General features: G+C 44.3%; 1 protein-coding gene across 1 annotated transcript in view; it reads right to left on the minus strand.

Moving 5' to 3' along the window:
• Positions 1-25,294, minus strand: part of DENND6B (DENN domain containing 6B) — a 61,142-nt gene that overhangs the window by 26,822 nt on the left and 9,026 nt on the right. The window contains exons 4-7 of the mRNA XM_063448357.1: positions 16,630-16,739; positions 8,314-8,394; positions 7,785-7,890; positions 130-209 (exon numbers count right to left, since the gene is read on the minus strand). Of these exons, the coding sequence (XP_063304427.1) occupies positions 130-209; positions 7,785-7,890; positions 8,314-8,394; positions 16,630-16,739 (377 nt within the window). The remainder of the gene's footprint in view (positions 1-129; positions 210-7,784; positions 7,891-8,313; positions 8,395-16,629; positions 16,740-25,294) is intronic.

The raw sequence follows: 25,294 nt of genomic DNA on the forward strand, positions 1-25,294 counted from the left end.
CATGGAATGATTTGCTCTTAAGGGATTAAGCAAGATGGCAGATTTTTTTTTTTTTTTTTTAATTCACATTGACATTGGTTTTTAATCTATATAAACCTATTCAGTCATGTTTTTCCTATTGCCTCATACCTGCAGGACAAGACCCATGATAGGTAAAGACAGTGAAAGCCCGGGTTCAGGAAGTGGCCATCGGTCAATTTGATTACAAACTGCAGAGAGAAAACAGAAAATCAAACCATATTTACAACACTGAAGTGACTGAGGCTCCTCTGGAAGTGGTATGTTATTAGTTGGGATGGTGAAACCTCTAGCTTACCAATTAAATATAATGGTAAATACTGTTTACAAATTGTGTGTGTAAAGAAAATAAAATTAGTCCAAACTCAACACAGAATGTGTATATTTTGAGCACCTGTTTTAACCTCTTATGGACACATGACATGTGTGACATGTCATGATTCCCTTTTATTCCAGAAGTTTGTTAAAGGAGTAAATTATGGATATAATATACTTCTTTTATGACATCCCCTCAACCCCCCTCATGAATATAAACGTGTAATTGACCCTACGCGTTTCGTCAGACTTCCTCAGGGGCAATGAAAATAAACATCCAAATTCTCCAATGTTATAATCTCAAATGTGTCCACATGTCAATTTTATAGGTCTCTGTTCCGGGTGGTGGACCCCCATAAGCCAATCTGTACGATTTCCCCCCACCTGTAACCATCTCTCCTTATATGGTATTCCGTCCCTTCGTCGTCTCTGGAACGCACTTGCGTTCCACTGACATCTCTATGATCCTTTGTGTAATCGAGATGCGCCTGTGTACAACAGCCGTCCATCAGCTCCGACTGATGACGTTGTGATAATTGTCTGGAACGAAATTAGCGCTGCCTCAATGTCTCTTTTGTCCAGGCATGGAATATAATCAAGTTCATATTCCAATTAGAAGCCAATGTAGATGGAATTCTGGGAATACAAAAAGGGCTAAAAAAAAAAAATAGAAAAATATATAATAATAAAGATTTAAAAAAAATAAAGTCAATATTAATAAAAATAAATAAATAAATAAAATTAAAATATAATTAAAAGTAGTAACCAAAAAATAACAAAAAGCATTTACAAAAAAAACAAATTAATTCAAAATCTACATTCATCCCTGAAGTGTTTGCAGTTTGTGAATCCAGAAACCCTCTCTCCTTGGCTTCATCACAATGAGATATGGGGAATTTGGAGGCAAATGCAACTTTATACCATGTTCGTCAAACCGTTCCTGAACAATTTTTGCAGTGTGGCAGGGTGCATTATCCTTCTGAAAGAGACCAATGCCACGAAAGGGTGTATGTGGTCTTCAACAAAGTATAGATAGGTAGTATGTGTCAAAGTAACATTCATATGAATACCAGGACCAAAGGTTTCCAAGCAAAACATTGTCTACAACATAACACTGCCTCTTGCCTTCTACCCATGGTATATCTTGCTGCCATTTCTTCCCCAGGTAAACACACATGCACCTTGTAATCCACCTGATGGAAAAGGAAACATGATTCATTAGACCAAGCAACCTTCCTCCATTGCTCCATAGTCCCGTTCTGATGCTCACATTCCTTTTGATGTTGCTTTTGGTGATAGACAGGGATCATCATGGTCACTCTGACAAGTTTACGACTTCGCAGCCCCATACACAGCAAAATCCAATACCTTGTGTGTTCGGACACCTATTATGGTTAAAGGATCACTATAGTGTCAGGAAAACAAACCCCCACCATCAGGGTCCCCTCCCTTGGCACTGAAGGAATTAAAAGCCCTTCAGCCACTTACCTTAATCCAGCACCGGGCTCCCTCGGCGCTGTTGACCTCTCCTCCCCGCTGACGTCAGCTGCTGAGTGGAGCAGAATGCGCATGCGTGGCGAATGCCGCGCACGCATTCAAACAGTCCATAGGAAAGCATTTCTCAATGCTTTCCTATGGACGCTCTGCACGCTGGATGCAAAAATCGCATCCAGCATCGCAGAAGCGCCTCTAGCAGCTGTCAGGAAGACTGCCACTAGAGGTTGGATTAACCCTGCTATGTAAACATAGCAGTTTCTCTGAAACTGCTATGTTTACATCTGAAGGGTTAAAACCTGAGGGACCTGGCACCCAGACCACTTAATTGAGCTGGAGTGGTCTGGGTGACTATAGTGTCCCTTTCAGCATTATGTTGTTCAGCAATTTCAGCTATAGCCGCACTTCTGTGTGATCGGACATGGTAGACTAACCTTTGCTCTCCACGTGCATCAATGAGACTTGGGCGTCCATGACCCTGATGCTGTTTTACTGGTGTCCTTCCTTGAACCACTTTTGGGAGGTACTAGCCACTGCATACTGGGAACACCCCACAAGACTTGCCATTTTGGAGATGTTGTGACGTCACTATTTGGCCCTTGTCAAAGTCACTCAGATCTTTCTGCTTGCTAATTTTTCCTGCTTCTAACATATGAAATTCAAGAACTGTTCACTCGCTGCCTAATGTAACCCACCCCTTAACAGGTGCTATTTTAACAATTTAATCAATGTTATTTACTTCACCTATCATTGATTTTAATGTTGTGGAATGTGTATGTGGAATTTTAACACAGGAGGATTCACAGTTGCATAGCTAAAAAGAGACATGCGTCCATTAAGTTCAGCCTTTCTCACATTTGTTTTTGCTGTTGATCCATGTGGCGGTCTACTCGCAGGGGCCCAAGTGTCACCGCCAAGGATTCCCTTTCCCTCAGTAATTACAGCTCAGAGAGCATAGCATAGTGTTTATAGCGGTTACAGCAAACTCACCCCAAGCACTAGCCGAGACTTAGTGTAGGATGAGTAGAACTGTTTTTTATTGCGAGAATGGCACACTTTTATACCTGGATCCTCAACAGGAGGTCCCCAGAAGAACAATACATATTGTGACATACTTGGCACCTAGGTGTGCGTACCTGAGCAGGTAATTTAATAAATGGCCAGACACCTTGGCCCCAATTAACAATTTCAACTAAAAAAAAAACAGGGTTCTCATGTCCACATCCCCAAATAAATGTTGTCCCCTGAAAGTTCTCTACTGTGCGCCCACTCTGTCAAAAAAGTGCTAGACCCCAAAGGCTTGTCCTTGACCAGAAATAAGGAATGGTATGCTAGTTTCTTTTGTAGCTGTGTGTACTGTGTGGATTTTTAGGGATCCCAGTAAAAGAGTCTTCGGACCTGTTGGCTGGCTGCACGAACCCTCTAGCCCAGGGGAAAACCAAAAAGAGAGCTAGAGCTAGGCTTGACAGCTGCAAGTGTCTTTATAAAGGCAAGAGCTATCACATTGCAAGTAGAGGTGCATACCTGCCTGGAAGGAAAGCTGCAGAAGAATAGGCAGAGGGAACGATACCTATCTGTAAGGAAAGAGCTCCAGAGAAACCCCAGTCAAGCTTTGGCGACTGCGCCTGAAGCGTTCCAGGGTCCCAGCAAGTGACTCGGAAGAGGACTGGGTAAAAGTACTCAGTCGAAGTACAGGAGCTCTGTCAGAGTTTTACCAGAACAAAGACTATATCACTCTCATGGCTTTCCTTTCCCCCTCCCCTCCATGTGTTTCCAGTAAGCGCCCCTCTCTACATTGTGCCCGAACTGTTACACAGAGCTGGAGTATCCCTAAATTTTCAGAGGAACTTGCCTATGTTTCCTCTGGAACTCATCACCTCGGCCCAGTCATATTGTCTCACTGTTATCACCCTTTCCCAATGAGCCAAGAAAGCACTTTTTGGATGGGATGTACAATCCAAGGGGAACAATCGCTACCTGTGAGCCAAGGGGGAGCTCCCCTACCTCGACCCACGAGAGCACCCGGTAAATAACCGACATACTGCGACCACCGCTTTGAACTAATTTCGAGTATAACTTTTGTGTAGTGACGTAACTTTATACCTGTGGTGATTTTCCAATTCTCCATGGATCCAAGCACTATTTTCCCAGGTTAGATGATCGGATCAAACCTATCCAGGGATATATTATGTATGGGGGATTCTAAGATGTTTTATTGATGTTTTTGGGGTATTCTGTATTGGGCTCTCTGTGTCCAGGAGATAATTAGTTTAAGCGAGAGCTAACTCAATCTTCTCCCAGACACACGCCAGGGCAGCATAAGCTGTACAATGAATGGAGACCCCATGCTGGGGATCGGTGTATAAAAGGCTCTATTGTGCTTGGTTATTTTCCCCAGCATTATGTGTCATCTGATGACTGGGGAAAGGGGCTACAAACACTGAAAGGCTCTTCTTCCAGCTAAGAGGGAACTCCACTGGAGATATCTAGCCAGGATATTGAAGATCCACTACATGTGTCAACTTCGCAATCTGATCAGGAGGTCCAGACAGTTTGTAGGTTGCTCCCGGTCAGGCGCCCTGTGCCTCTACGAGATCCCTGCTGGTCTGTGATGACGCTTGGGCCACGATCCCTCACCGATCAAAATCTCCACCCCATATAATGACCCAAACATCCCCGCCTTATAGGGAAGTTGTGCCAAAGATAAAACGCAGAGTTATTCTAATTCTTCCAAAACAAAAGTGCCGGCTTAGCTCCCTTCTTCTTATTCTTTGTGTGCCAACTTATGCTTGAACTACCGACCTTGCTGACCTCTTCTGCCCCTTGGACCTGGATTAACTAAGACTATTCTCTGAGGAATCCCCTTCTTATTCCAAAATAATCTCTTACTAGATTGTACTCTTCTTTCAAGGTAAACAGTTCAATTTTTTTCTTATACTCTGGAATCTGTTAATAAATCTGAAGCTTGTTACTAATCTAAGCTGCTTGCTGGACTGGGTTACTACTTAAAGCGGCACGGTCATGCCAAATTTACCTTTCTTTAATTGATTCATCTTCTCTCCCTCTGTCAGGATCTGTTCTTCATTTCTTCCTATCTGCTCTAATTTTCCTTAAAACATAAGACAAAGTAGGGACTACTTTGTCTTATGGAGGTTTCCTATGCCTGACCATCTATGGCCAGCGGAGGAGCAAAGTGTGCTTCGTTTCCAATGATCAAAGCAATTTTCACACAATTCTCACCTTTGATCTTTGATCGATGCTTCCTGTCAGTATTCCCGAACGTCCTGTCACTGCTCCGATCCTATTCATTGCTGTGGCTGCATCTTGCAGCCGCTTAGTAGATAACTCCTTAATTCCCACGGTATTAGGGAGCTATCTACTAAAAGGCTGAAAGACCTAAATTGTTTTTTCAGCCAAATTTACTAATACTAAGTAAAGATTACTTAGTATTAGTAAATGCTGCCCCTACTCGCTATACCGCGAGTAGGGGCATGTCTATTAAACAGTGAGCAACAGTGAAAACCCCCACCCGTGCCCCACGAGTGGAGACTATTAAAGTAAACGGAGGCCACCCATGAGCAGCAGGTCGGTGCCCTAAATGAAAGGGTGTTGTTATGAGTCAAATTACACAGCATGGGAAAATTACAAAGAACTTTCCCACGCCGTGTAAAATGACACAGCGCTCTCTGATTGGTTGGATTTCAAGCCAACCAATCAGAGTGCTGTGACAGGTAAATTTAGAGACTTACCTGTCTGTCTCTCCATTTACCTGTCAGAGCACTCTGATTGGTTGTCTTAAACCAACCTATCAGAGCGCTCTGAGCCTAATTGCAGGGTGTGGGAAGGCTTTATAAGCCTTTCCCTGTCCTGCAGAGCTCAGTCTGCGCGGTGCCTCCATGGGTGAAGATGGATTCTTTTTTCAGTGTCGGTTTTTTTTCTTTTCATTTTTTTTTTTTTTGTGCTCTGGTTTATTTTATTTTCAAAGTCCGACGGGTATTGTGGATTTTTATTTGGCCTTTTTTGGGGCTGAAAAAAGATTTTAGAAAAAAGACATCAAATGTTATTTTTTATTTACAGGGATTTAGTTTTATTGTTCCCCCCTTCACTATTTTTAGGGTGAGGGGGGTAAGTAGGGGTTTAATAATTCTTTTTTGGGTGGGGGGTGGCTAGGGGCTTGGAGACCCCTAGTCACTTGGGGCGTTAACATTTTCATTTAGGGCCCCAACCCGCCGCTAAAATTTTAAATGGATTCAAATCGTTTTTTCGACCTTTTTTTGAATCAACAGCAAAAGGCTAAACTTTTTTTTTTTTCCATCCTATTTTACTACGTAAGAATGCATAAACGGTAGTCACCATCACCTAGAGTTTCATACGGACACTTTATGTAGGATGTTGGACTACACCTTTGACTAAGTCAACCTGTACCTGTTATAGGTGCAGATTGTGTATTATATATTTTCTCCGCTATCCTGGCCTGCTGGGGATTGCCACCAACTGGGTGGGTTTGGCTATGGAGCCTGTATAGCACCCTCTGTTGGTAGCAACAGAAAAATGCACTATGGTACAAAAATGCAAAAATTGTACCATTTTGATAAAGCCCCAGCGGTGAAACGCGTTATGGTTATTTTATATTGTGTTTTTTATAAATAAATGATTCTTTGGTTAGATATATGCACCATTATCATTTTTTACACACTATTATAATTTTTATCATTTCAACTATTTTTCCTGGCATTTTTATACTATATATCCTGAAGTGGGGATTATACCATTAACGCTACCCTAAAAGTGCAGTGACCTGCACTTCTTCTTTTGTGAGTATATTTTATTTTATTCACTACCTCAAAAAAAACATCAGAGAGAGTACTATCTGCTGTTTTTATCTTCTTCTTCTGAAAGTTGGACAAAACCCCTGGAGGACAAGCACCAACACATCCTGTAAGCGGGGATTATTCCGCTATATGCCTACAAATCCTGAGCTGGCTATAACTCATCTTAATGTGAGTGAAATACATATGATTTAATTCTACTATATTTACTGTAATACACTCCGCACGATTGGTCCTCTCTTCTTGTGTCTTCCATATTACGAGACGGTGTGAACTACCACAACAAGAGAAGTCACCCCCACAGCGGAATTAGAGACTAAAACCATTTGATCTCCTGATACTCATTGGAACTTATCTACTATTACTTTTTACTTATTTTTTATTATTATTATCGTATATTTTTATCATTTATTTATTATTTAATTTTGGCGCAACCTTTCTTTGTTTTTACTGTGTATTCTTTATATAGAGGGTCAGAGGTTTACCCTCTATAAGGTCGCTGCCTGTCCAATATATTATTAGCGCTAACCTACACACCTTTTCTCTTACTGAGCAGAACTGCAGCCTGGTCAGTTGGAAGAGAAGTTGACTGGGCGGAGGTACTCGGTCAGAGTACAGGAGCTATGTCACATATATTATGCACATATATAATTGTATTTGTTAGATGCTGCATCTCTTTAAAGCTGCATTCTGTATTTAATGACCTATAGTCTGTCAAAAACCAGTGCTCTTCCAGCACATAAAGCCAGGTCCCACTGCTGTGACTCGGGTAGCAGAAATATTTTTTTTTGTTGACCATCTAAAGTTTTCCAATTTTCACAATATATATCTGCTGTTTAAAATTGAATAGACAATGCGGACATTCAAATGGAATGTGTGTCAGGTTCCAGGAGAACCCTGCTCAAAGTCAATTTAACAGAAGTCAAATGGATGGCAGCAAAGAAATCATGACACTGCAATAACTACAATTAACTTGTTTTCTCCAAGGCAATTTACCTATCTTAATGCATCATGTCTGATCACATAATTTTAATCATAGTCCCACAAAACAAATTTTCTAAATGTCCTAAAACATTATGGTCACTTTTTATTTATCTTTCGATTAGTCCCTTTATCTGTCTTTCTTACCAGCTTCCAGACAGGGCTCCAATTTATTGAAATACTCTGGGGCAATGAGCTGCAACAGGGTGTGGAACAAGTTGCTGTAAGGCAGACTGGAGAGAAGGACCAGTGACTGCAAACACAAAATATATAATTATATGAATTGTATGGTTCAAACAAAATATTATTACAGAGCAACTTTCTAAAAGTCGAGAATGTATGATTCAAGCAAAAATAAAGAATATAAATATGGAGCAATCACCATGTAAACCAGTGGAATGTTCATGATCATTGCTCCAGCTTTGGAATGTTGCCCCAAACGTGTTCACTATAAAGAACATCCAAATGCAATCACACATGACGTGTACAGTGTCAATAACGCTCAGACATAACCACTGCATATTTATCAGTTTTGTACACAAAATATTCTTGACCATCGCACATGACGAGTACAGAGCAGGCAGCACCTAACCCAATAATCACATAATACTATTCTTATTTCCATACATGTTATGTTTGTGTAAGTATCAAGGCCGATTCTCCAATAGGTATTTACCTTCTGAAAGTATCCTCTCTTCACAGAGCTGTCTCTGACTTGCCGAAAATAAACATACCCAAAGTAATGGGCAGTATCCCTCTGCAAAATTTGGAAAAAAGAAAGGTTGAGTCGGGTAAACAACATATTCTTCACCATTCTACTCAGTCTTCAAAATATCACATTATTTAAAACAAATGCAATAATTAATTGACAAGAGCTAAATACAATACTACTACAAATAATAATAGTACTAAAAATAATAATGAGATTCCTCCGGCATTAATCTTTTTCAGTACCTTCAGTATCAATATTGTGTTTAAACAATTTATGGAGGGAGTCATAATACCACAAATTTGTGTACACATTAGATTTGTGCATGGCAAAAAAGAATTGGTTCGTCCATAAAAAAAAAAAAAAATTGGTTTGGGTGGACTGAATTTTGTCCATGTGGCATTTCAGTTTGAATACATTTTGTGTTTTGGGAAAAAAAACTACCGGTAATTGGATGAACCAAAATGGCCTGAAAATGTGCATATATAAATATATTTTGCAGTACACTAATATGTGCATTTTCCAGCCATTTGGTTTAAAGATTAGGTGAGAAGAAGTGATCCATAGTGTTCCTGCTTTATTTCCCTCTATAGGTCACTTTTCATTGATCTGTGAATAAAATTAACATTTAGTGGATGTTCTCTAACCATTAATCATCTTTTTTTTTGGTGCCATGGACAGAACTCTGAATCACAAAAGAAAAAAAATGACTCGTTCAAGTTTGGCTACTCTGTCCTTAAATTTGAAATTCCCTTTGAATTCTCACTTTAGTGAACAACCTTGTAATTCTCTATGTCCACCAGTGTGCTAGATCAACTTATACTCACAGAACTATGGATCTAGCTGCTGCACTGCAGGTTACCCAAGTTCACTAAGGGCACATTTTACAAACTGGAATAACAGGTTGGAATAATAAAAAAATGTATTTGTTAAAGTGTCATTTATGTGTAAATATAATTCACTCACTTTGTGGTAGTGGTGAGCAGTAATGTGAGAGCTAATGCGGGCAATGTAGGCACCATGGGAATTCTGGGTAATGTAGCATTTTGGGGTAACATGGTAACAACATAGTGGCAATATTGGCAATGTGAAGTCACACAGGGCTATGTCTATTGGTTAATGTGATAAAGTATTGGTCAATAAATATAGGCGATATGACAACATATGAGGCAAAGTGATTGCATATAGCTTAATATATAGGGTTAATGTGATAACATTATGGTTAAGGTGGCAATATAAGAGCAACTGGTTTCTGGATAATTTATTTGGAGAAATTATAGCAATTGCCAGAGGATTATGACGTGTGGAGGGAAATTTGTCAAATGCTAAGAACTGTAGCAAATAGGACTCCTAAAATATGACAAACACATTTAAAAGTATTATTTATTACTTTAATCAGAAATCTGTTATCTTTGCATTCAGACGTGATATATAACACAAAAAATGGATTCTAGATGTATTTTGTTTCCTAATCAATTAGTAGTGAGTAGATTGATAACCACTCTTCTAAAGTGAGTGCAATGAAAGAATTACAGAATTTTAGGCTAGTGATCAGTATTTGATCTATTCTTTATTTTCTTTTTTTCCCATTATAAAATCTAAAATTGAGGGTTTTTTTTTTTTTCAATTCTTTATTTTCATTTTTCATCGTACAACAATAGGCTTGTGCAGCCTCAACAAGTTTAACAGGTAGTAGAATATGTGAAATTTCATCCATCAGTATATGTTTGATATTGTATGAGAGTATGTGATGATCGCGATAACATTTTATATCACAGTGGATGCACATTCTGGCATAATAAAACCTGCCCTGTTTAACAGCTTGCTTTAGTTACGGGGCGTGCCCACAGAGATACCAGCTGTCAGTACGTTATTTGCGTTTGGCCTACTGGGTGCCGACCCGTTTTATTTGCTTATCGGTGGATATGTATGCTCTGTGCTTGGTTCGTCCCGTCTTGTATGTAAGGCTGCCAGTCTGGTTCTCCCCCCTGAGGTTACTGTTGTCCGTGCGCCCCCCGTGCCTGCGTTCGTGCCAGGTATATTGGTCAAAGCTCTACCCAGGTAGAGATTTAGTAAAAGTGGAGAGAAGAAAGAGTCACGAAAGGAGGGGGAGCGGGGTCCCTCTGGGTCACCTACGGGGCCCTGCCGTTACTCAATTGCTCAGGTTGGAGTTTTCCCAGGGTTCCCATATCCTGTAGAAGGATTTTAAGGTGCCCCGCACCCTGGCAGTCAGGTCGTCCATTAGGTGGACTTCTTTTATTCTCCTAATGACCCCTGTGAGGGGTGGTGTATCTGGCCGCAGCCAATCAGCTGCTACCGCCCTCCTGGCCGCCAGGGTGATTTTATGCAATAACTTTTGTTCTTGCCTAGTCCAGCCTTCCAGGGTCCTACTTAGGAGGAATAGCCAAGGGTCCAGGCTGGGAGATCTGCCAAAGACCTGAGTCAACAGTGTCTGTATCTGCTTCCAGAATACGGTCATCTGCGGGCATTCCCACCACATGTGGATATACGTCCCTCTCAGGCCGCACCCCCTCCAGCACACGTCTGTGGGAGTCTTGTGCATTTGGAATAGTTTAACGGGGGTGGTGTACCAGCGAAGCATTGTTTTTATGGACTGCTCCTGTAATGTGACGCACACCGACGAGGTGTGGTTAGCCTCCCAGATCTCTTGCCACTCCACGCCTTCCAGAGTGTCTCCCAAGTCCCGTTCCCACTGATCTGTGTAGGCTAGTTTACCCCAGTCCCTAGTTTCTGAACAGAGGTGGGCGTACACGAGCGTTATCATGCCCTTGGGCATTCTTTCTTGGAGACATATGCGTTCAAAGAACGTCAGCTGTTTCCGGGCCGCCGTCTTTATCTGTGTCCTATTTGCAAAATCTCTGATTTGTACGTATCTAAAGAAATCAGCCGGCGTGAGGTGGCCCCGCTGCCTTAGTGTGTCGAAGGCAATGACATCTGGTCCTTCAAACAGTTGGCAGATGCGTTGTAGCCCTATCCTTTCCAGGTTCCTGAAGTCTCTTGCTATCATACCCGGGGGAAAGGCTGAATTGCGTAAGTATGGCATGATTGGGGATGGGTCCGATGCCAACCGGTATTTAAGCTTAAAAGTGTCCCATAGCTGTAGGGAGTTGAGTATAGTGGGGCACGTTGCTCTGATCTCAGGTCTTTGTTCTTTGGGTACCCACATAAATAGCTGTGGGAGGTCGGCCCCTGTCATGAGCGATTCTACATCTGCCCATTTGCGATCCCCCGGGGGAGAATGCCACATCGCCGCCTGTGTCAGTTGTGTAGCTATGTAGTAGAGATAGACGTGCGGGAGACCCAACCCTCCTCGCGGACGTGGCCTGTGTAGGATATACCTAGATATCCTGTGTCTTTTGTTCTGCCATATAAAGGCGCCAATCGCCCTCTGCAAGGGTTGTAAGGAGGCTTTTGTGATGCGAATGGGGAGTGCTTGGAACAGAAATAAAATTCTGGGTAGGATGTTCATCTTGACGGCATGTATCCGACCCATCCATGAGATGGGCCTTTCCACCCACGTCTCCATTTCCCTTACCAGCTGCTTTATTAATGGAGTGTAGTTTTGGTCGTATAATTTATCTGGTTTAGCCGTCAGGCGAACTCCCAGATATTTAAGTGCCTGCCGCTCAATTTGTAAGTGGTGGGTAAAATTGAGGTCTTAAAATGAAATCTCAAATACCATTATAAAAAACAATACTCTAGGTCAGGGGTAGGCAACCTATGGCACGTGTGCTATGCACGGCACTCAAGGTGTCTTTGCATGGCACTCAAGGCTGCTAATGCCAAACATGCTCTGGCTTATCAGGAGTCCCAGTAAAACTTCAGATATTTGCTAATATGAAAAGGTGATGAAGGACAATCCTCAATTTATGCCTTGCGGCACATTGAATAAGTGATCTCAGATCACTTAATTCCAGCACGTGTGAATGGGAATCCACACTGGAGTAGAGCAGCCCACAACAGTTACTGCAGCTCCTGCCCGGCCAACCTGGTCCCCACTGGACTCCAGAGAAGCCACCCATACTGCTAGATATACAAGAAATTCAGAATAACCCTCCCCTCATACAAATAATACGAACAGCCTACACACAAACACACCCAATCTGCACAAACGCAAGTGTTAGGGATGTTGGGGAACCTTCTGGGCCTGCAATGTTACTCATAGTGTTACTACTAGAAGGCAATAAGAAAAAGCACATTTCTGGCTATCTGCTGGAAAGGTATAACATAGCACTTTTATAAAAGTGCAGATTTCTCTTGAAAACTTAAATGCTTTGGGTGTTTGTAATGTTCCTTTAATTCCGAGGCTGTATTACAAAATATGGGCATTTAGAAAAGCTGGTATCAGTGTCTGGATTTGTCAACTAGATCATTATTATTATTATTATTATTATTATTATTATTAGGTACTAAATTATTTTTGTTGATCCAGACTGGGGGCATTCAGACTTTCTTGAGTCTGTGAAGTACAGGTCCTTAAATGTACAAGTCTCTCACTTTAGTAACAATACTTCAATAAAGTTCAGGACATTTTGAGGTTTTCTCCCTGATGGGAAAACTTATAATACAAATCAAACCTTAGTGCACTGCTTCAGATACGGTCTCATACATTGCAGTCCTTATAACAAACACACGGACACCCGTGAACCAATGTGAAAATATGTAAAATATATAAAAACACAAAAAACTTAACTTGTAGGCACACGACTTCCCAAGGTTATCTCCCAGCTGATAACCATATAACAAGGTATGTATGATAGATAGGGTATTTTGGGATACTGTAAGTGTACCTAAAATAGAGGACAAAACATAGTGCAAATATTGCTTTAAAATAAAATGAAGCTTCCAATGATTAGAATGCACTCACATATTCCAGGACAAATAAAGCGTGTTATAGGTGCCTCCCCTTGGTGGAAGAAAAAGGGGGGTATGTTCCTTTAAAAGCTCCCTCCTCGAGTGATAGCCAATGGGGTATCCGGGTCAGCTAGAAGATTCACAGACAGCAGACCAAACGGAGTACTTAAATGGCAATTTATTCACTTGTAGAAAGGTATATGATAAAAATCATAAAAACGAATTAAGATAACGATGCTGGTCCTACGCGTTTCGTCCTTGTACAAAAGGACCCTTCCCAAATATTTAACATGGAACTAAAAACTCTTTTAGAGGAGGCCAAAAATGAAAATATCATCACAAAAAGAAGTTTTGATTTTCTTTGGAACCCTCATCCAGTTATTCCCATTTTTTATTTCATCCCAAAGATCCACAAAAACTTAACATGTCCCCCAGGGCGCCCAATAATAAGTGGTATCGAATCAATCACAGCCAATCTGTCAGCCTTCCTTGATTCCTATTTGCAAAAATACGCCCAAATGGCATGGTCATACACAAAGGATACGAAATCCTTTTTACAGGAAATTGAAAGTATAGAATGGCAAGAAAATTTCAGTTGGGTCACACTAGATGTGACCTCGCTGTACACAGTTATCAGCCATAATCTTGGTTTAGAAGCAGTGGCCTTTTTCCTGGACCAGGATGACACAATCTCCCGAGGCCTTAGATCTTTCATTTTGTGGGGCGTCCAATTTATTTTGGAACATAATTATTTTCTTTTTGATCAGTCCTTTTATTTGCAACTAGTGGGAACCGCCATGGGTACCAGGTTCGCCCCCAGTTATGCCAACATATACATGCGCAGATGGGAGGACCTCTGCGTACGTTGGGGGCATGGCTGGGTAGCGAACCTGGTCCTATGGCGGCGATATATTGATGACGTCATTATCATTTGGAGGGGAACGGATTCTGAATTCATGACCTTTGTTAGCCACCTTAACCAGAATGAATATAATTTGAAACTTTCCCCAGTGTGGAATTGTAAAGAAATCAATTTCCTGGACTTGACTTTGTTTTGTGAGGGAAATGAGATAAAATCTAAATGCTTCTTCAAACCCACCGATGGTAACAGCTACGTCCATAGACGCAGCTGTCACCATCAGCCTTGGTTGAAGGGCATCACAAAGGGACAACTTACCCGAGTAAGAAGGAATTGCTCACATACTGGAGACTTCCAGATACAGGCTCAACATATTGCTGACAAGTTGGTTAGGAAGGGTTATAACCAAAAACAGATAAATAGAGAAATTCATATGATGTCGAAAAGAAACAGAAATGAACTCTTAGTGGACGGCCCCAGTAGAAAGAAAAAAGAGGAAGATTTCAAACAGGCTTTTTTTACTCGATATAATGTAGACCATCCAAAAATCAAAAGGAGTCTACATAAATATTGGCCAATCTTGTTGGAGGATCCCATCCTGGGGGAGCATCTTTCTAAAAGGCCAAAAATCATTTATAGAAAGAAACAGAACCTTAAAAACTTATTGGCCCCTAGCTATGCTCTGAAAAATGGTTTCAAAAATAACATAAAAGGGCGAAAAGGCTTTAGGGGTTGTAAAAGCTGTAAAGCCTGTTCACAAGTGAATACGGAGAAGGTAACAAAATTTAGTAGCTTTGTGACAGGGGAACAGTTTTCTATTAAATCAGAGATTGGCTGCCGCTCGACCTGTGTGGTGTATCTCCTTCAGTGCCCATGCGGTAGCCAATACATTGGCCGCACAAAAAGATGTTTGAAAATAAGATTTCTGGAACATATAAACAATATAAAGAGGAAACTGGACACACATTCAGTTCCCCTCCATTGCAATGGTTGTCCTTTATTTAGTTTAAAGGGATTACGTTGTATAGGGATTGAACAGATACAACCACATTGGAGAGGGGGCAATAAAGAAAAGAGGTTGGCCCAGAGAGAATCTTATTGGATCCATAGATTACGTTCCCTTACACCAAGGGGTTTAAACGTGGATATGGATATTGTCTGCTTTTTGAATTAATGAATTGTGAAGTCGTTGTGCCTGGGAAAAAACACATCATATATCACATATTAACATTAAAATTAAATACTCATTAATAGAAACACCTATTTAGAGGTTAAGGAGGGTTATAACTAAAATTTTGTCACCGTTTAGGATTGAATAAATATCAAGTGTTCAATCAGTCATGTTACTAAATATGGTGTTAGTTATGTCACTTTAATACAATATGGATTTGTAATTGAATATATAAATAAATATTCATGTCACTTTACACAAGATGATTTTGCAATTGATATGTTTTGTATGTCACTTTAATGGTTTGTTAAAATATGGTTATGAGTATCTCTTAATCATCATTTATTATTATTATTATTATATTTTATTACGTTTTATTATTTCAGCAAAGTCACAAACACTCACTATGAATGACCAACTTAGATAGGAAGTTGTGTCTTTCATTCATTTATCATTATGTCTTAAAACTGATTATTCGTTTTTTTTATTTATATAGAGGACACATCATTACCCTTTTTTATATACTTTAGATGAAAAGATGGTTTCTAACAGTCTTCTATCTTGCAGCTACGTATATATAAATATCTGGTATAAGAAAAACTCTTCCTTAGGCTGCTTTCTATGCTGTGGAACGCACAGCCATTTTTTTGGTCCGAGCATGGAACGCATGAGGATCACGTGATGACACACGTGACGCACGCGTCACAGATGACGAATGCGGAAGTAGCCGACAAGGGAAACGGATCCGGCTTTCTTCATCTCGGCAAAGTGAATACACCTGAAGGAGAACACTCTGACGAATTAGAACTGCAGGATTTGAAGACACCCACTATTCCACCAATGACTCTAAGGGACTAGCCCTATATAAGTTGTTTTATTGTTAGTATGTTTAGGATGCTGCTGTGATTTTATGTACCTGTCTGATTACTGATCATTGAAAGAGGTCCCTGAGGAAGTCCTTTTGTACAAGGACGAAACGCGTAGGACCAGCATCGTTATCTTAATTCGTTTTTATGATTTTTATCATATACCTTTCTACAAGTGAATAAATTGCCATTTAAGTACTCCGTTTGGTCTGCTGTCTGTGAATCTTCTAGCTGACCCGGATACCCCATTGGCTATCACTCGAGGAGGGAGCTTTTAAAGGAACATACCCCCCTTTTTCTTCCACCAAGGGGAGGCACCTATAACACGCTTTATTTGTCCTGGAATATGTGAGTGCATTCTAATCATTGGAAGCTTCATTTTATTTTAAAGCAATATTTGCACTATGTTTTGTCCTCTATTTTAGGTACACTTACAGTATCCCAAAATACCCTATCTATCATACATTGCAGTCCTTATGCCTCACTATGTTCCTATCTCTAGGATATCTCACCTGCAATGAAGCAGGAGCTTCTCGATTGTAGTTTTCATCCTCCTGGAACACAGATCTCTGCCCTGCAGAACGTCTCATGCGAAATGTAAACTGTGTGTCACCCAGACATCCTATGTTAAAGAGAACAGATGGCTGTCACATAAGATATTACATGTATGTAAAAATACATTGATTCCCCTACTGAACTAAATCTGATATATCATATAACAGCCACATAGAAACATAGAATGTGATGGCAGATAAGAACAATTCTGCCCATCTAGTCTGCCCAATTTTCTAAATACTTTCATTAGTCCCTGGCCTTATCTTATAGGTAGGATAGCCTTATGCTTCTCCCACGCATGCTTAAACTCCTTTACTGTGGTAACCTCTACTACTTCAGCTGGTAGGCTATTCCATGCACCAACTACCCTTTCAGTAAGGTAATACTTCCTGATAATATTTTTAGACCTTTGCCCTTCTAATTTAAGACTATGTCCTCTTTTGAATATAGTCTCCTCCTTTACTGTGTTGATTCCCTTTATGTATTTAAATGTTTCTACCATGTAATTTTTGCTTGGTTGCAACATCTAAGTGCTGCTTCAAAGTGTGTGGTTGGAGATATTCTGGAGATAAACTGGAGGTAATCTAAGGTATTCCGGAGGGGGAAAAAAGTTATATAGTTTTACCAACTGAGGGCAGAGGATTACAACTAGACTCATAAAAAGTGGCAAGAAATAAAACCATTTGAAAAATCTCAGCTATTTGAGTATATGTTTATGTTAAGGATTAGTAAATATGAAAATGGTTCCATTGGTTATTAATTTAGTTAGCTTGGTTATCTATCCATATTCTATCTATCAGTTTCTCCCTGTCTAACAAATGAAGTTACTGAAATTAGCTACCTCCTATACAAAACACTGAATGATTTGTTGATCTAATTGATAAAATTATATGGTCACTAAAACACATATAGCATTCTTGTACTGACAATATGTTACAATGCCTTAAGTCACCCATACCATTTCATCTTAATGAAGTGGTATGGGTGCAGTGGTCCTGTATATCTAATCTTTCAAGGTATGTGTGAAATATCACCAGAAGGATATTGATAGTTTGGAGAGAGTTCGGAGAACAGCTACAAAACTGGTTCACAATTGCAGGATAAAACCTACCAGGAAAGGTTAAAGGATCTTAACATGTATAGCTTGAAGGAAAAACAAGACAGGGTGGATATGGATACAAAGAAAGATAGACGGTAGTTTTTTGTCTTTTAAATATAGTCTCCTCCTTTACTGTGTTGATCCCCTTTATGTATTTAAATGTTTCTACCATGTAATTTTTGCTTGGTTGCAACATCTAAGTGCTGCTTCAAAGTGTGTGGTTGGAGATATTCTGGAGATAAACTGGAGGTAATCTAAGGTATTCAGGAGGGGAAAAAAAGTTAGGATTTGTTTGATTTAAATTACTAACCTCATTAAAATGGCAGACTTAGTTCAGTAATAGTTGTTATGCATTTGTTTCACGTTTTTTTGTGTGTGGAAATTTAGATGCTGTCTAATCTGTAGACAGTTCTCTATATTGCGGCAGGAGATTGTAATTTTTGAAGTCTAAGATTTGTAAATTATCCGGTAAACAAACTCAGGCTGGAACTGCTGCAAAGCCACTGTCGCAGAGACGTACTAGTGTGGTGGAATCTCGGTAAAAATAAATTTAGTAGGCCGAGATTACCACGTGGCATGTGTACGTGCATATGCTGACGTATCAATCAGTTAGTTGCACGTGGCAAGATACGATCAGTAGTGTACGGAGCATGTGCGAGAATACAGGATGTAGTATTCCCCTCCTCCATTGTGCTGGACAGGCCATGCGGTCAAGCAGGAAGTTAATTTTTATTTGTATTGATTGGTCAAGAGTGTGTGGGTGGGGCTTAATATGGGAGGAGTTATATGCCTATATAAGGAGCCTGCACTATTGTCCGGGGCTCAGAACTTGCTGTATTTTGGTGACATTAGTCCCTTTGAGTCCCGATCGGTGAACCGAATAAAGAATCTCTTCCTTCCTGAAGAAACCTGTGTCCATCTCTCTGTGCTTGGCTTCCGTCAGTTTCTCCGGTATCACTAGCAATGGCAGATGGATTACTGTAGAATCTGGACTTGGCTTGCAATGAGGTTTCAGAGGTAAAGGAAGTTTTTAGTGTTTTTGCCAATAATATACGGCAGGTTGCTTCCACACTGTCATTCTCTGAAGTTCTGCCTGTGTATAACACTCAGTCAGAATGACAGGCGGATGCGTATTAGGGACTTTAACTTGTGGCTTGGTAAATGGTGTCGGGAGCAAGGATTTGGCTTCATTTCTCATGGTGGCTCTGTTTGCAATGGAAAATAAACTGTACAAAAAAGATGGTTTGCATCTTTCTCAAAAGGGAACAAATGTTCTCAGTGAGCAGTTCAGATGTTTTGCTAGGATGTATTTAAACTAGGAGTGGGGGGAGGGGAGGGGGGCAAAAGGGTGATAAAACATCAATCCAATTTCCCCCCAAAACAAGTACAGCAGGTGCCTGTAGCAAGTGTGTTATAAAATGATAAGCTTCGAGTCATGTCTACAAATGCTTGCAATTTAGGGAATAAGATCCATTAACTTGTGGCAATAATGGCAACTGATAATGTAGATTTAGTCGCGGTGACTGAGACATGGTATAATGAGAAAAATGACTGGGACATAGCAATACCAGGGTACTCTTTATATAGAAAAGACAGGGAAGGCAAGAAAGGGGGAGGGGTGACCCTGTATGTAAAGGATAGCATAAAATCTAGCCTAATAAATTTAAATGGAGTCCAAGAGAAATGGGATTATTTAAAAGTTGCACTGCTGAAGGCAACAGAAAATTGCATTAGGCTTGTCAGTGGGCCTCAGTTAGAAAAAAGGAAAAATTTGTAATTTGTTACATGTGAGTTTACAGAGGAAGAGGTTCTATTTCAACTGTCAAAAGTAAAGACAAATAAGTCAATGGGACCTGATGAAATACACCCAAAGCTATTAAAAGAGCTTAGTGGTGTACTAGCAAAACCATTACCAGATTTATTTAACCAATCATGGTTAACAGGAGTAGTCCGAGAAGATTGGAAGTTAGCGAATGCAGTGCCTATTACCCAAGAAAGGTGAAGGAGTCGGTGAACTAGCAGGCCAGCAAGCCTTACTTCAGTAGTGGGGAAAGTAATGGGATCCATGTTAAAGGATAGGATTATTGAACATCTAAAAACACATGGATTTCAAGATCAGAGACAACATGGGTTTACTTCAGGGAGATCATGCCAAACTAATCTTATTGATTTTTTTGATTGGGTAACTAAAATAATAGATCAGGGTGGTGCAGTACACATTGCTTACCTAGATTTCAGTAAGGCTTTTGACACTGTTGCACATAGAAGGCTCATCAATAAACTGCAATCTTTAAGTTTGGATTCCAATATTGTTGAATGGGTAAGGCAGTGCCTGTGTGACAGGCAACAGAGGGTTGTAGTCAGAGGCGTAACTAAAAACCATGGGGCCCCGGTGCAAAAGTTGCCCTGAGCCCCTCCCCCATACGTCTACCCCCCGCCATCCCCCCATACGTCTATACTCCCACTCCCATACGTCCCCCCCCCGCCACACCTCTATCCATCCCCCCTTCCATACGTTCCCTCCCCACACATGCAGACACGCACATACATACAGACACACACACACACATACACACACATGCATACACACATACAAACACACAGAGACACACATACAGACACATAGACAAACATACACACACAAGTACATACAGACACACATTCATACAGACACATACAAACACATATACAAAATGTTTTGACTGTGGTGGCTCAGTCTGACTCCCTCCTCCTTCCTCCCGCGCAGGCTCTGTGTGATTGCTGGGAGGAGTGACCGGGGCTGTCACTTCCTCCCAGCGGCTGACGTCATCTCGGGGTCCCGGTCGCGCTGTTAAAGCGCTGCAGCGCTGACCGGGCCCTCTGGATATTCACTGCCATCAGGTGGCTCTAACAGTATGGGCCCCGGCCAGGGGCGGACTGACCGGTCGGGCACTTCGGACATGGTCGGGGGGCCCGCCATCAGGGGGCCCGCCGCCCCTTTAAATGCTGCAGCCGCCTGAGCGCTCTCTTAAGAGCATCAGGCGGCTGCAGCTTCTCACCTCCCCTCCCCTCCCCTGTAGCGTGGCCGAGCTGCTCTCCGGTCCGCACTGCCGGCCGGAGTGATAGGAAGGTGCTCAGTGTGCACCTTCCTATCACTCCGGGCGGGCACCGCGGACCACACAGCAGCTCGACCACGCTACAGGGGAGGGGAGGTGAGAAGAAAGAGGGAGGGAGGAGGGGAGGTGAGAAGAAAGAGGGAGGGAGGAGGGGAGGTGAGAAGAAAGAGGGAGGGAGGAGGGGAGGTGAGAAGAAAGAGGGAGGGAGGAGGGGAGGTGAGAAGAAAGAGGGAGGGAGGAGGGGAGGTGAGAAGAAAGAGGGAGGGAGGAGGGGAGGTGAGAAGAAAGAGGGAGGGAGGAGGGGAGGTGAGAAGAAAGAGGGAGGGAGGAGGGGAGGTGAGAAGAAAGAGGGAGGGAGGAGGGGAGGTGAGAAGAAAGAGGGAGGGAGGAGGGGAGGTGAGAAGAAAGAGGGAGGGAGGAGGGGAGGTGAGAAGAAAGAGGGAGGGAGGAGGGGAGGTGAGAAGAAAGAGGGAGGGAGGAGGGGAGGTGAGAAGAAAGAGGGAGGGAGGAGGGGAGGTGAGAAGAAAGAGGGAGGGAGGAGGGGAGGTGAGAAGAAAGAGGGAGGGAGGAGGGGAGGTGAGAAGAAAGAGGGAGGGAGGAGGGGAGGTGAGAAGAAAGAGGGAGGGAGGAGGGGAGGTGAGAAGAAAGAGGGAGGGAGGAGGGGAGGTGAGAAGAAAGAGGGAGGGAGGAGGGGAGGTGAGAAGAAAGAGGGAGGGAGGAGGGGAGGTGAGAAGAAAGAGGGAGGGAGGAGGGGAGGTGAGAAGAAAGAGGGAGGGAGGAGGGGGTGAGAAGAAAGAGGGAGGGGGGTGAGAAGAAAGAGGGAGGAAGGGGGTGAGAAGAAAGAGGGAGGAGGGGGGTGAGAAGAAAGAGGGAGGAAGGGGGTGAGAAGAAAGAGGGAGGAAGGGGTGAGAAGAAAGAGGGAGGAAGGGGTTGAGAAGAAAGAGGGAGGAAGGGGGTGAGAAGAAAGAGGGAGGAAGGGGGTGAGAAGAAAGAGGGAGGAAGGGGGTGAGAAGAAAGAGGGAGGAAGGAGGTGAGAAGAAAGAGGGAGGAAGGAGGTGAGAAGAAAGAGGGAGGAAGGGGGTGAGAAGAAAGAGGGAGGGGGGGTGAGAAGAGAGAGGGAGTGAGAAGAAAGAGAGAGGGAGTGAGAAGAAAGAGGGAGGGGGTGAGAAGAAGGAGGGAGGAGGGGAGTAAGAAGGAGGGAGGAGGGGGGTGAGAAGAAGGAGAGACAGGGTAAGAAGAGTAAGAAGAGGGGGGAGGGAAGAGTAAGAAGAGGGGGTGGGGGGGTAAGAAGAGGGGGTGGGGGGAAGAGTAAGAAGAGGGGGGTGGGGGGTAAGAAGAGGGGGGTGGGGGGTAAGAAGAGGGGGTGGGGGGGTAAGAAGAGGGGGTGGGGGGGTAAGAAGAGGGGTGGGGGGGTAAGAAGAGGGGTGGGGGGGTAAGAAGAGGGGGTGGGGGGGTAAGAAGAGGGGGGAGGGAAGAGTAAGAAGAGGGGGGAGGGAAGAGTAAGAAGAGGGGGGAGGGAAGAGTAAGAAGAGGGGGGAGGGAAGAGTAAGAAGAGGGGGGAGGGAAGAGTAAGAAGAGGGGGGAGGGGGTAAGAAGAGGGGGGGGTAAGAAGAGGTGGGGGGGTAAGAAGAGGGAGAGGGAGAGGGGGAGGGAAGAGTAAGAAGAGGGGGGAGGGGAGTAAGAAGAGGGGGGAGGGGGGTAAGGGGAGTAAGAAGAGGGGGGAGGGGGGTAAGAAGAGGTGGGGGGGTAAGAAGAGGGGGGGGGAGTAAGAAGAGGGGGAGGGGGTAAGAAGAGGGGGAGGGGAGTAAGAAGAGGGGGGAGGGGAGTAAGAAGAGGGGGGAGGGGAGTAAGAAGAGGGGGGAGGGGAGTAAGAAGAGGGGGGAGGGGAGTAAGAAGAGGGGGAGGGGAGTAAGAAGAGGGGGGAGGGGAGTAAGAAGAGGGGGGAGGGGAGTAAGAAGAGGGGGGAGGGGAGTAAGAAGAGGGGGGAGGGGAGTAAGAAGAGGGGGAGGGGAGTAAGAAGAGGGGGGAGGGGAGTAAGAAGAGGGGGGAGGGGAGTAAGAAGAGGGGGGAGGGGAGTAAGAAGAGGGGGGAGGGGAGTAGAAGAGGGGGAGTGGGAGTAAGAAGAGGGGGGAGGGGAGTAAGAAGAGGGGGGAGGGGAGTAAGAAGAGGGGGGAGGGGAGTAAGAAGAGGGGGGAGGGGAGTAAGAAGAGGGGGAGGGGAGTAAGAAGAGGGGGGAGGGGAGTAAGAAGAGGGGGAGGGGAGTAAGAAGAGGGGGGAGGGGAGTAAGAAGAGAGAGGAGGGGAGTAAGAAGAGGGGGGAGGGGAGTAAGAAGAGGGGGGAGGGGAGTAAGAAGAGGGGGGAGGGGAGTAAGAAGAGGGGGGAGGGGAGTAAGAAGAGGGAGGAGGGGAGTAAGAAGAGGGGGGAGGGGAGTAAGAAGAGGGGGGAGGGGAGTAAGAAGAGGGAGGAGGGGAGTAAGAAGAGGGAGGAGGGGAGTAAGAAGAGGGAGGAGGGGAGTAAGAAGAGGGGGGAGGGGAGTAAGAAGAGGGGGGAGGGGAGTAAGAAGAGGGGGGAGGGGAGTAAGAAGAGGGGGGAGGGGAGTAAGAAGAGGGAGGAGGGGAGTAAGAAGAGGGGGAGGGGAGTAAGAAGAGGGGGGAGGGGAGTAAGAAGAGGGGGGAGGGGAGTAAGAAGAGGGGGGAGGGGAGTAAGAAGAGGGGGGAGGGGAGTAAGAAGAGGGGCAGGGGAGTAAGAAGAGGGGGAGGGGAGTAAGAAGAGGGAGAGGGGGGTAAGAAGAGGGGGAGGGGGTAAGAAGAGGGGGGAGTAAGAAGAGAGGAGAAGGGGGAGTAAGAAGAGGGGGGAGGGGAGTAAGAAGAGAGGAGAGGAGTAAGAAGAGAGGGGAGGGGGTAAGAAGAGGGGGGAGGGGAGTAAGAAGAGGGGGAGGGGAGTAAGAAGAGGGGGGAGGGGAGTAAGAAGAGGGGGGAGGGGAGTAAGAAGAGGGGGGAGGGGAGTAAGAAGAGGGGGGAGGGGAGTAAGAAGAGGGGGGAGGGGGAGTAAGAAGAGGGGGAGGGGAGTAAGAAGAGAGAGGAGGAGGGGGTAAGAAGAGGGGGAGGGGGTAAGAAGAGGGGGGAGTAAGAAGAGAGGAGAAGGGGGAGTAAGAAGAGGGGGGAGGGGAGTAAGAAGAGAGGAGAGGAGTAAGAAGAGAGGGGAGGGGGTAAGAAGAGGGGGGAGGGGAGTAAGAAGAGAGGAGAGGAGTAAGAAGAGGGAGGAGGGGAGTAAGAAGAGGGGGAGAGGGGAGTAAGAAGAGGGGGGAGGGGAGTAAGAAGAGGGAGGAGGGGAGTAAGAAGAGGGAGGAGGGAGTAAGAAGAGGGGGGAGGGGAGTAAGAAGAGGGGGGAGGGGAGTAAGAAGAGGGGGGAGGGGAGTAAGAAGAGGGGGGAGGGGAGTAAGAAGAGGAGGAGGGGAGTAAGAAGAGGGGGGAGGGGAGTAAGAAGAGGGGGAGGGGAGTAAGAAGAGGGAGGAGGGGAGTAAGAAGAGGGGGAGGGGAGTAAGAAGAGGGGGGAGGGGAGTAAGAAGAGGGAGGAGGGGAGTAAGAAGAGGGAGGAGGGGAGTAAGAAGAGGGGGGAGGGGAGTAAGAAGAGGGGGGAGGGGAGTAAGAAGAGAGGAGAGGAGTAAGAAGAGGGGGAGGGGAGTAAGAAGAGGGAGAGGGGGGTAAGAAGAGGGGGAGGGGAGTAAGAAGAGGGAGAGGGGGGTAAGAAGAGGGGGAGGGGGTAAGAAGAGGGGGAGGGGGTAAGAAGAGGGGGAGGGGGTAAGAAGAGGGGGGAGTAAGAAGAGAGGAGAAGGGGGAGTAAGAAGAGGGGGGAGGGGAGTAAGAAGAGAGGAGAGGAGTAAGAAGAGAGGGGAGGGGGTAAGAAGAGGGGGAGGGGAGTAAGAAGAGGGGGAGGGGGTAAGAAGAGGGGGGAGGGGAGTAAGAAGAGGGGGGAGGGGAGTAAGAAGAGGGAGGAGGGGAGTAAGAAGAGGGGGGAGGGGAGTAAGAAGAGGGGGGAGGGGAGTAAGAAGAGGGAGGAGGGGAGTAAGAAGAGGGAGGAGGGGAGTAAGAAGAGGGGGGAGGGGAGTAAGAAGAGGGGGGAGGGGAGTAAGAAGAGGGGGGAGGGGAGTAAGAAGAGGGGGGAGGGGAGTAAGAAGAGGGGGGAGGGGAGTAAGAAGAGGGGGGAGGGGAGTAAGAAGAGGGAGGAGGGGAGTAAGAAGAGGGAGGAGGGGAGTAAGAAGAGGGGGGAGGGGAGTAAGAAGAGGGGGGAGGGGAGTAAGAAGAGGGGGGAGGGGAGTAAGAAGAGGGGGGAGGGGAGTAAGAAGAGGGAGGAGGGGAGTAAGAAGAGGGGGAGGGGAGTAAGAAGAGGGGGGAGGGGAGTAAGAAGAGGGAGGAGGGGAGTAAGAAG

Source organism: Pelobates fuscus, chromosome 3, assembly GCF_036172605.1.
Source record: "Pelobates fuscus isolate aPelFus1 chromosome 3, aPelFus1.pri, whole genome shotgun sequence".
Taxonomy (NCBI): Eukaryota; Metazoa; Chordata; class Amphibia; order Anura; family Pelobatidae; genus Pelobates; species Pelobates fuscus.